At 37.0% G+C, this 11,788-nt stretch overlaps 1 protein-coding gene across 1 annotated transcript; it reads right to left on the bottom strand.

The window, feature by feature from the left end:
• Positions 1–155: 155 nt before the first annotated feature.
• LOC135690696 (coadhesin) lies at positions 156–10,640 on the bottom strand. Its single transcript, XM_065208323.2, has 12 exons — positions 10,578–10,640; positions 9,992–10,048; positions 9,716–9,842; positions 7,017–7,261; positions 6,673–6,852; positions 5,246–5,413; positions 4,503–4,670; positions 3,763–3,930; positions 2,448–2,615; positions 1,442–1,609; positions 1,027–1,197; positions 156–907 (listed from the first exon to the last, which is right to left on the bottom strand). Exons 2-12 carry the CDS (start codon positions 10,035–10,037, stop codon positions 354–356), a joined length of 2,163 nt encoding a protein of 720 aa, XP_065064395.2. The 5' UTR covers positions 10,038–10,048; positions 10,578–10,640; the 3' UTR covers positions 156–353.
• Positions 10,641–11,788: the final 1,148 nt, after the last annotated feature.

The raw sequence follows: 11,788 nt of genomic DNA, 5'->3' as shown, positions 1-11,788 counted from the left end.
GTTTAGTTTTGCCCCCATATTATTTATCCTGATACAACATATTGGCTGTGCTTGTAATTTAAATTTTAGGTAATGAATACAACTAATCATTTTGAAAGTCACTAATTAATTTATATTTTGCTGGAGTCTTAGAAGAAAACCAGTTAAAAAAAGAGTTTTACTTATTGATTTTTCATGAATGAAATAACGTAGATGGTTAAATGAACAGCAAAATTTAGCCAACGATTACATGTTCTGAAATACTAAACAGCTATTTGATGTGAATCAGTAATGTTATGATATAATGATGTTGGTGTTTATGTTGCAGTTCTATAGAGGCAGAATACTTTTCTTCATCACCTGAGGCCAGTTGGTTAATAGTTGACCTTGCAGCAGCGATACTGGTACCTTACTTTGTTGTGGCTGCTGTTGCGTTGAAGCCTGATGTAAGACAATGCATAACCAGAATTGCAGGACACTGTCTGCCTGTCAAGGTAGTAGACCCTACCACCGCCATCATCCGTGAAGCCAGTATAACTGGTGTAGCACGTGCTACGACTTGCCCATGTGCTTGGAAGGTTGCAACAATAGTAGTTGTAACGAACTTTGTTGTGGGCAGAATTCCTCTCAACTCTGATATCATTGATAAATCCAGAGTTACCGCAATCAGCTCCATGCCTGTCCAAGTAGACAAGATTACCACCACCGTCGTCACTGAAGGATGTTTGTTTGCCCTGCAATGAGCAAGATCCCTGAATGGTGCAGCATTTGTATTGGTAGCGTATATTCCCACCACTTCTTTGCAAATGGAACATGGACAAGATACTGCCGCTCCCACCGCAGTTCATTCTGTGACGGTCGATATACACCATATTTCCATCGCTGTGTGTTTGGTAGGATGTGTACTTGTAGCTACAGCTGCTTATGGCTAAAATGGAAGTTAGTTCCTTATTTCTTCATCTACATTTTGTATAAAGGTGCTAAGGAAATATAGTTTTGACAATATTTAGAATCAGTGCATTTAAGATGGCATTAATGATTACCAACCTGGACAGACATAAGTGTTACAGCTGGTGCTCTGGGAACTTGAACCTGGGCATGATGCTCCTCCATTCTTGGGACTTGGGTTGTTGCACGATCGATATCGTGTTTGAGTGCCTCCACCGCAGGGCCTGCTGCAGCCTCCATATGAGCCAAATGAACTCCAACCTCCATTTACTTGAAGAAACAAAATTAAAAGTGATGTTCAGTTACATCTACACAACTTGTTCACAGATTGACTTATCTACCTCAAACTGTAACAAAAATTGTGTCTATTCAATATTGTTTGAAATTTGGAGCAGCGTTTATATTATAAATGCAACGAATTAATTTTCCATACACTGCTGACTCTAGAAGTTACAATTCAAAAACAAAGCTAATCCACTCATTGACAAAAAATGCTATAAATAGGGAAGAATACCTGGGCATCCGTGTGTGTTGCAGGAAGTTGAATAACTTGAAGATCCAGCGCAGCCACTACCGCCATTCTTTGGTGAAGGATTGGTGCATGTCCTGCTTGCGAACTTCACTCCTCCTCCGCATGACTTGCTGCAAGCACCCCACGTCCATGAACTCCAGCCACCATTTACTAAGATGAAAATTAGTTGAATGAAGGTATAATAGTTAAGTAGAAATCTTGGGATCGTAACAATTTCTTGCAGGAGCCGAAAATTCTAAACAATCAAACGTATCTTGACAAAGTTGGACATCATTGAACTTTATGCATTAATCTTCAAAAAACCTTAAAGATAGATATCAAAAACGAAAAAAGATTGAGGACAATCAATGACCACCTTGGAATGCTTGAACTGGGAGATCAGCTGATCAGCGAGGATTATGTTGTGAAAAATATTAAGAATGCCACATGTTCATTTACGAACTAGCTTTTTGGCGTTGCACATGGTCAATGTGACAAGGACGAGGTTAACTTTTTGTAATACAGGATTTTGTAGCTGCTCATGGTAAAGTTTTCATTGTCACTTTTGTAAAGTTTCAAAAAAACGATTTTCATTGGACAACCTTTACTGTTTGTTGTTGCTGCAGATGCAGTTAACCATTGAGTTGTACGAGTTAATCCGAGTCTACGACATTAAACTTTTGCGATAGAAAGAAACTACCTCTTTTTTAATCTGACATGGCAAAATGCAACAAACAAAGAGGTTGTATAAGCTCCCAGAAAATAGACAATTACTTCTCGATTTTACTAACCAAGAACATGTTAATCTCGAATCTAAGAACAGGTTCTATTTCCAGAAATCCCGATTAAAAAGTTATTACTTGCAATTGTTTCTCTATTGAAAATATCCCCAATCCCGCCGCCAAAAAATGTATAAGAGATCGCAAGAAATAGGAGGAAAATATATACATATGAGAGTTAATTGTTAGATAACACAGATCAAGAGGTTAATAAAGATAAAGTTACTGACCTGGGCATCCGTGTGTGTTGCAGGAAGTTGAAGAACTTGAGGATCCAGCGCAGCCACTACCGCCATTCTTTGGTGAAGGATTGGTGCATGTCCTACTTGCGTACTTCACTCCTCCTCCGCATGACTTGCTGCAAGCTCCCCAAGCCCATGAACTCCAGCCACCATTTACTGTAAACATGAAAAACGTCGAATAAAGTTTCAATAATTTTTATTGTAGCGATTTCTCATAAATGCCAAAACAATTAAAAACAAACAATTTTATCTTAAAGATGCCTAACATCTGAAAATTAAATGAATCCGGCACAGCTGGGGTTGTTTTTTAATCTGCTTAAAACAGAAAACAGAAAACTGAGTCTTTATCTAAACTTGCCACATTGATATGCAAAAATGCTTTCTTGAGAGCGTATGAAATCTAAAAATTGAATATTACGGCATGTGTGTACGCATGCACATAACGCTTGGTGTATAGAACAGGAAGCTTCTAAGTACCCCATGTTTTGCGCCTAATGTCAGGGCCTCCGACGAAAGGGGGCCGGGGAGCCAAGAAACTCCATTCTTTTGCAAAACAGTAGAACAACTTCTTTCCCAAAACTTTTGTTTGGGGTGCTGAATTTTCCCTTGCAACACCAACCCCCCTCCCTTTCCAACCTCTATCGGAGCCCGTGAATGTATAAACAAAATTATATCATGAAAAAAAGTGTTTTGCGAGATGACGTCGTAGAAATCTATTTAAGGAATAGACAAATCGGGACAAAAGAGTATCGTAAAACATGTCTTTCAATCAGATAAGTTATCGCCATAAGATCACAGGTCCTTCCCCAATCAAATAACAAATTGCCAAATCTCACTTTAAAGGCGAGCGAGACTGGTTCACTTCGAGCAAGGTGATATAAAAGTATGCATGCACACGGTCGGTCAGTTGGTGGCACAACCTGGGGACTCGCGAGTTTAACTGAGTTTGGGATCTAAAACCTTTGAATAAAAAGAAACTACCTCTCACTCTAAATATGGTCTGGTATAATGCAACAAACGACGAAGTTAACTTGTTCTCTATAAGCTCCCAATTACTTCTCAATTTTACTCCCCAAAAACATACAAATCTCGCACCCAAGAATAGTTTCGTTTCCCCTACCCTATCTCCATCATTTATTCTCAGAAATATAACTTGCAATTTTTTCTCGATTGAAAGTATGCCGTATCTCGCCGCTGAAACAAGTATCATGTGACCCCGTTTATATAGAATATATACAAATTTGAATGCTGTGATTGTTAGATAACAAAGATTAAGAAGTTAAAGGAAGATATAGTGGCTGACCTGGGCATCCGTGTGTGTTGCAAGAGGCTGACTGTCTTGAAGCTCCAGCGCAGCTGCTGCCGCCATTCTGTGGTGCAGGATTGGTGCATGTCCTACTTGCGTACTTCACTCCTCCTCCGCATGACTTGCTGCAAGCACCCCAAGTCCATGAACTCCAGCCACCATTAACTGTAAACATAAGAAAGAGCTGAATAAAGATTCAGTAAGTAAGTGAAAATCTCGGGATCGCAATGATTTTTCATACAGGCCAAAAAATTACAAACAAACAATCTAATCCTAAAAATGCGTAACGTCTCAAAATTAAATGCATCTGACAAAACTGGAGTTGTTTTTTAATCTCCGTGAATAGAAAACAGAAAACTGAGTTTTTCGAAGCTAAACTTTCCGTATAAACCCGCATTGATATAGAAAATTTGTTCCTTGAGAGGACCTAAAGTCTGAAGATTAAATTATAAAGCAAACTAATAACCGACACAAAAAAATCATTCATGTTTGTACTCCATGTTTAACGCCATGATCAGGCATTCCAAATATATGTACCGGTATCAACAAAATTATATAATAATAATAATAATAATTTCTTTGTTTAAGATTGGCACTTATTGCTAGCTCATGTGTTAATTTAAGCCAACCGAAACTTAAATCTAAATTGAAGTAATAATTAATAATTGTTAGTAATATGAAAGTAATAATTGTTAGAGACCCAGATCAAGAGGTTAAAGGAAGATATAGTGGCTGACCTGGGCATCCGTGTGTGTTGCAAGAAGCTGACTGTCTTGAAGCTCCAGCGCAGCTGCTGCCGCCATTCTGTGGTGCAGGATTGGTGCATGTCCTACTTGCGTACTTTACTCCTCCTCCGCATGACTTGCTGCAAGCACCCCAAGTCCATGAACTCCAGCCACCATTAACTGTAAACATAAGAAAGAGCTGAATAAAGATTCAGTAAGTAAGTGAAAATCTCGGGATCGCAATGATTTTTCATACAGGCCAAAAAATTACAAACAACCAATCTAATCCTAAAGATGCGTAACATCTCAAAATTGAATGCATCTGACAAAACTGGAATTGTTTTTTAATCTCCGTGAATAGAAAACAGAAAACTGAGTTTTTCGAAGCTAAACTTTCCGTATAAACCCGCATTGATATAGAAAATTTGTTCTTTGAGAGGACCTAAAGTCTGAAGAATAAATTATAAAGCAAACTAATAACCGACACAAAAAATTCATTCATGTTTGTACTCCATGTTTAACGCCATAATCAGGCATTCCAAATATATGTACCGGTATCAACAAAATTATATAATAATAATAATAAAAATAATTTCTTTGTTTAAGATTGGCACTTATTGCTAGCTCATGTGTTAATTTAAGCCAACCGAAACTTAAATCTAAATTAAAGTAATAATTAATAATTGTTAGTAATATGAAAGTAAAAATTTTTAGAGACACAGATCAAGAGGTTAAAGGAAGATATAGTGGCTGACCTGGGCATCCGTGTGTGTTGCAAGAAGCTGACTGTCTTGAAGCTCCAGCGCAGCTGCTGCCGCCATTCTGTGGTGCAGGATTGGTGCATGTCCTACTTGCGTACTTCACTCCTCCTCCACATGACTTGCTGCAAGCTCCCCAAGTCCATGAACTCCAGCCACCGTTTACTGTAAGCATTAAAATGGTGAATTTTTAGAGGGTTGTAAATATTAAAGAAGGTTTCAATATTTTCTGGTAATCTAGAATCGTAACGACTACTAGTTTGAGCCAAAATATTACTTTTAACTGGTATGGCTAGGTATTTATCAGGCTTATTAAAATTTATCATCTAATGTAGATAGCTTTCAGATTGTGCTTAATTTTTGAAATGGCCCCCATCTAGAATAGCAGCTCTGATTGACCCTACCGTTCCTTAAAATTAAACATGTAAATGTTTTGTAATATAGTGTCGTCAATGACGGCGGATCATATTTTAGATTGAGGGACATTTTGAAAATTATTTAAAGGGCTAAAGCCCCCCTAGCGTCCCCTCTTCCGCGGTGCCTGAGTGTTGCATCTCTCTAAAGTTGAATAGGTTACACCTATATAAATAGGTTTAATAGGTCTATAAAAAGTAATGTCAATTGGCATGTTTTTGTAAAGTTGATAAATCTAATACCACTTTTTCTTATCCAAAATCGTTTCAATTTAGCAAATCACATAATATCATAGTTTATTATTTGTTTCTTATTAAGCCATTTTGGCTTTGTTTTTGTTAAGCTTTCCTAAGCTTTCCCTTCCTCTGGTTTACAGTTTTTCAAACAAGTTCAAATGCACCTGAATGTACATATCTAGCTTAACGGTAAGCGACATTCAAAAGTTGCTTAAAGATCGACTCTTAATTAGGTTTATAAAAGAGAAAAGAGGGCATTGATAAATTTTAATCAGTGAATGCTTCTTTTCATTTAAGCTCCCAATACGTTAAGCCTGTTATTGGCCCCCTCGTAAGTCCACCCTTGAATGAACCTCAGAACTGGAAGAAAGAATTTCTAACGATCTCCCACTATCAAATATGCGCCAACGCTTAATGGCGATTTTTGCGTCTAAGGGTGCCTAATTGAGACACAACAGAAGGGAACACCATTTTGGCCTTTTATTTATAACAAATTAAGTGGCGAATGAGAGAATCTAAAATCCTTGTTTTTTGTCTGAAGTATCTTTTTGTGCTTTGATTTAGACCTAATTCACTGGTTATTGGAGGCTTCAAATCTACCAAATCTGTAGGAAAAGCAAACTGTAAAGACGAGGTCTTAACAGCGTTCAGTAAATCTATTATTTATTTGCTTTGGTAGCAAGAAATTACTGAATTGTAAACACAGAAATTGAATTTTATTGAAACTTATCCAGAAACTAGTTCAAGAAGCTGATATTCTTTCTAGGTACAAACCTGGACATTCCTTTATTTTACAAACTCTTGTTTCTGACAACGGACCGAGCTCGGAACAGTCTTTGCCACTCCCTTTTGGCACAGGGCTGTCGCAGTTTCTTTCTCGTACCTGCAAGCCACTTCCACATGATTTATCGCAAGGTGTCCAGTCTTCCCACTCACCCAAACCTCCATTTACATCTGGAAACGAATAAGAGTGATTTTTTGAGTAGTAAAGACAACTTTCTATGTGATTATAAAATAAAATCAGTAGAATATATGGATAGGACGTAGTTGCATATTAGCTGAACTCTTTGTCATAGCATAAAAAATGCATATAAAGCTACACAAGGAAAGGTGCCTACTTTCTTCAGATGACGCCTTGAATTTGTAGACTGCTTCAGCGTATTCAACCCCTGTACAATGTTCATGTTCAGCTACATCACAATGAGTGTATTTCTGGTTTCCGACACATTTATGACTACTGTGACTTTTTGCAACAAGCCCTGCAAGCTCGGCCGACGTCCTTCCGTAGCATTCACCCCAGAAGTGCATAGCAAATCCTGCGTAGCCGTCTACTTTAGCTTTTTGAGAACATTTGCAAGCAAGACTGAAAAAATTAGAAAATGTTGTAGCCCCAAATACATTCAATTTTATATTTTATCACCATCTACCAGTTTAATTGGCATTGCTGCTGTTACGAATTATGAGATTCAATTTCAGAGCGAAAAGAAAGACCGGACAGGGACTGACAGGAATCTGCCACGAAATTTCAATTTAAAACTTTTGTCGAAACAGTCGAAGTTGCACTGTAGACCCACTGACTGATTTTGATCCTTTCAAGCAAGTTTCAGGTAAAAAATTAGGCAAGAAAAGATCCCTTGAAATTCTGACTCGTGTCAGATTGGAGTAGAAATAAGTCTAAAATTGAAGATTGAGTTATGTTTTGAAAAAATACAGAGTAACAAATAATGACAACTTAGCTATTAGGCAGAATATTTGCCTTGGGTGCAAACTGCCATCTTAAAACTCGGAGTTGATTTTGGCCTGTTGCATAATCTCTCATTCTATTGGTAATACCTATTTTGGTTAAGCATTATAGTTAGCCATTTTTAAGTTACCACATAAAAGGAAATAATGTCACTTAATTCTTGCAAATTAAACGATCCCCAACTTAGGAAAGCTAATAACAGATAAAAAGGTTTTTGTCAGTTATCAGTAGTTCATTAAAGAAAAGAACAGCAGAAAATCTTAATTCAAAATTCATCCCTTAAATGCTGGCTCAATCTTCAACCCAGGATATGGTTCAGTAGAAGTTTTCACAATTTTGCGTCATACAAGGGCAATAGTGAATAAAAAGACAAAAAAGAATATAATTGGTTCAAAATGAAGCACCACCAAAATTACTGGCAGCTTTTCTAAATAGTTTATTGTTCGAAAGTGCATAAAATAAGAAAGGGCCCTTTAATTTGCAACCATTTCGAACAAAAGGAAATTTTTGGTATGTCCAAAACGCTTTGTTGCATAGAATGCCACACGTGTCACTTGCAATCGAGATGCCACGTTGCCTTGCAATTGCTTACCATTTGATAATTAAGAGACTTGCCACGCAACACTGGATATCATTGCAACTTGATATCGGGAATTCAACGTCCTGTGTATTTTGTGAAAGCCGGGAATATATTTTGACTACATGAATACATATGTAAAACAAACTGCTTACAGGGCTATTTTCCACGATAGGGAGTGAGTACTTAGTTGAATGGAAAGAGCAAATATCTCAATATTAAAAAAGCCTTTAGTACAGCAAAATTGAGTGTTTATCATACTGGAGTGCTCCTCATCCGATACACCTTAACGTCGGGTAATGTCCAGATAAGCAGAAAATTTATATCCAGATGCGGATCGAAAGTCACGTGCCAATTAAACAATCAACCGCTCTATTTCTCTCACTTTATTCTTTCTCACGCTTTTCTGCAGCCCCCTAGTCCATAAATACGCTCACCTACACACATTTTGATAGGAATGGACGCTAACTTGTAATTAAGCCACTAAGTTATATGTTAATTTGTTAACAATCTTTTGACGGTACAGAACTTGAAAATGGCTTTGAAAAAATATAAAAATTCACATTATACTTTTGAAACTTTTTCGTCTGAAATTCATGCGTGTTGTTGTAATTTTGCCGTGATGATTAGTCAGTTCTCAATACGAGCTGCACGCTACCTCCTTCGCTTCTAACCTTTACGACTTCTCAAAAGTTGCAGCAAATTCTAATCCGTAAAGGTGGATTTCTTCTTCACGGTATGGAGGGAAAACGGAAAACGGTATACGGTACAAGCATGCGCAGGAGATATTTTGACATTCAAGAACGGCACGCTTACCGTACCGCTTTCCGTTTCTGAAAGTTGAAATCAAGGCAACTTTTTTCCAAGGAATTCGTACCGTTTGACCTCTCAACCAATCATGTTCGAGGCATTGCGTCATAACTTCAGGAACAAGCTGTGCTTCGAACTGAGTCACAGTCATTCTGAATTACTTGAAATGATATTACCTATCTTTGGTGGAAGCAGGCAGAGTTGTAGAGCCCCCCTTGTAAATTCCAATAGTGAACCCTTTTTGAGAAGTTTTGCGAGAAGGTCCCTCTTGTATTTTTCATAGCAACGCTTGTATTTTCATAGTTCCCTAGGTGGAACTTTCCTTTTTGCTTTTTTCTTGAAACATATTTCAATCAAATGCTCTTCTCGTATTTCTTTTTCTTTCAACTTTTCAATCTTCTTGCAAAAGAAAAAGCATCATAAAGTTGTTTACCATAAACATGCCTTCTTCCCCTTCTTCGGGCATGCTTCATTGTACAAAATGGAAATAGAAAGAAAGCCAATTGGAAATTGATGGGCGGAAACTTTCCGAATCGTTTACCGTTTTTCGCTTTCCGTCCATACCGTGAAGTGGAAATACACCTTAAGACGATGCCTGTGGTAGGGTATTTTCACTTTCTCGGTGACGCAACTCATTATTTACCATTCACGTCTCATGGTTATATAAAGGAAGCTTGCTTACATACCCTCTCATGTAGCCCTCAATGTCGCCCCAATTAATGTTGTTTCTGTCGCTAAAGAGCAGTGTTCCTGGCGAATACTCCTCGTAGCATCCAAGCATATCATAGTCTCTTTTGCATGAGATTGTGGCATCTGAAGAAATAAATTTGAATACAATTAATCAGCATATCAGGTAAAATAGAGTGAACGACTAATCCTGGCCTAAAAAGTGCAACAGCCTTCTCTGAAAAAACTTGAACACAAATAGAAATATTTTGAGCCTTTCAAAATACTATACTAACCACATGCTGCAAAGAACAGCAACGAAAGAAATGCTAGTCGGAACATGATTGCTGTACCTGTGGAAATGATAAAGATCAAATGAATAAGAACGCAAATGAAGCTTGAAAAAAGGTTGCAAAATAGGTCTGAGTTTCGTTAGCGAATTCGCTTTAATAAAAACAGCAAAACAGAGCTTTTATAAAATGATTTAACAATGGATGGAATGGTTTGTTGAAAATAATTTAAAAGAAGTCCAGAATGAAAAATTTTTCGGAGTAAAAAATTCTTGTGTTCTATTTTAATCCTCTGAATTAAAGATGATTATTTCAAAGGTAATAAAGATTCCCATTTCTTCAAACCTGTTAAGATTAGAAGTGAAAAAAGGATGAACAGTATGTTTGTCTTATGCAGAACTGAAATGTGAAATTGTCCATGTATTAAAACCCCTCGCTTTTTTGATGGGGTCCCTACTAGAAATCTGATACGAAGGTTAATAGAGAAAAACTTGACTCCTGCTGCAATTGAATGCTACTGGAAATTGATGGAAATTGATGGATATTATATAATATAGGTGTTTATCTGCTTAAATAGATAAAGAACACTCACCTCACCCACGCCAAACCTGAGGCTAGTTGGCTGTGGATTCGTGTTCTATTGCGTTTATATTGCATTTCAAACAATAGCGGACGTAAACAAAAATCCACCCGAAAAATCATTGATTCTTTAGAAAGATGATATTGTCAAAAAAAATTTATTTAATCAGCTTCTTATGGGACCTGCGCGAATTAATTGATAATATTTTTTCACTATTTTTCAAAAGATACCGATACAAGCAAAGCTTTTTTGCTTTTTCTATTTACAGTGCTGGAGAAAAAATACTTGCGCACAAAATTCTTTGCTAGGAAACGAAAATTTTCACAATGCCCAGTAATCTTCTCAATTTTATATTTTATTATTATTCATATCCATTAATATCGCCGCGTCTTCTCAGTTTCCAATAAGATCGATTTTGTTCTTGATGTAAATCTGACGAGAGAGCGTTGGGGAGGGGTAAAATTTTGACACATCTTGGTGATGTGATTCTTTGACTTCAAACTCCAACAACGTAAGCAAAAGGTAATCACGGACTTTCCTCGTTGGTAACATGGTTGTTCCCTGTCAGTAAAAGGGAATTTTCTGACTGTTAGAAGGACGTGGCCTGAAAATGTACTTTGCCCCTTCACACCTTGGTAGTTGACGTCGCTACAGTTTATTTACATGCAAAACCATGTCTTATTTACGCTAGCCAAAGAACGAATACTACTTTATCCATTAAACATGAATCCTAATTGTCATTATTTTATAGGAAATTGTCATTATTCAAAAGAAAATTTATAGGAAATGATTTTGTCGTCTTTTGACCCAGCAAAACGATTATAGTTCAAGCTAACTGCGGACTGATCTAGGTTACCTATCAAAAATTCTTTTGCTCAAGCCGATTATAAGAAAATTAATAAGTTTCGCAAACAAGAACTGCCATGTTAAATGAAAACTTAACGAGGGATATTTCGTATTTGCCAAGAAAATCGATGCTGGCCAGATAGGTTTTACAGATCCTCAAATTGCATTTTTTTAATTACATTGTTTTATCAAACATTTAATTTTATTTGTATCCTGATAATCGTCTCATTCCTTTGTCGGGCTATTTCACAGACTTCATCGTAAAAAGTAGATTGTTTCAATAAAGGACATTTGGCAGCATGCTACGACTACAATTCCTCTGTGCATAATGCTATTCTGCTATAGAAAGATTTGGAATATTCATAGTAGAGAAGTGC

Source organism: Rhopilema esculentum, chromosome 4 (genome assembly GCF_057945365.1).
Source record: "Rhopilema esculentum isolate cy_ngs chromosome 4, ASM5794536v1, whole genome shotgun sequence".
NCBI lineage: Eukaryota > Metazoa > Cnidaria > Scyphozoa > Rhizostomeae > Rhizostomatidae > Rhopilema > Rhopilema esculentum.
This window is presented reverse-complemented; position numbering and strand designations above follow the sequence as displayed.

Excerpts from the sequence above, each read along its gene's own strand:
- LOC135690696 (XM_065208323.2), bottom strand. The coding sequence starts at position 10,037 with ATGTTCCGACTAGCATTTCTTTCGTTGCTGTTCTTTGCAGCATGTG. Across the intron at positions 1,610-2,447 it reads CAACACACACGGATGCCCAG|TAAATGGTGGCTGGAGTTCA; the intron begins GTCAGTAACTTT and ends TTTTCATCTTAG. Across the intron at positions 1,198-1,441 it reads CAACACACACGGATGCCCAG|TAAATGGAGGTTGGAGTTCA; the intron begins GTATTCTTCCCT and ends TGTTTCTTCAAG.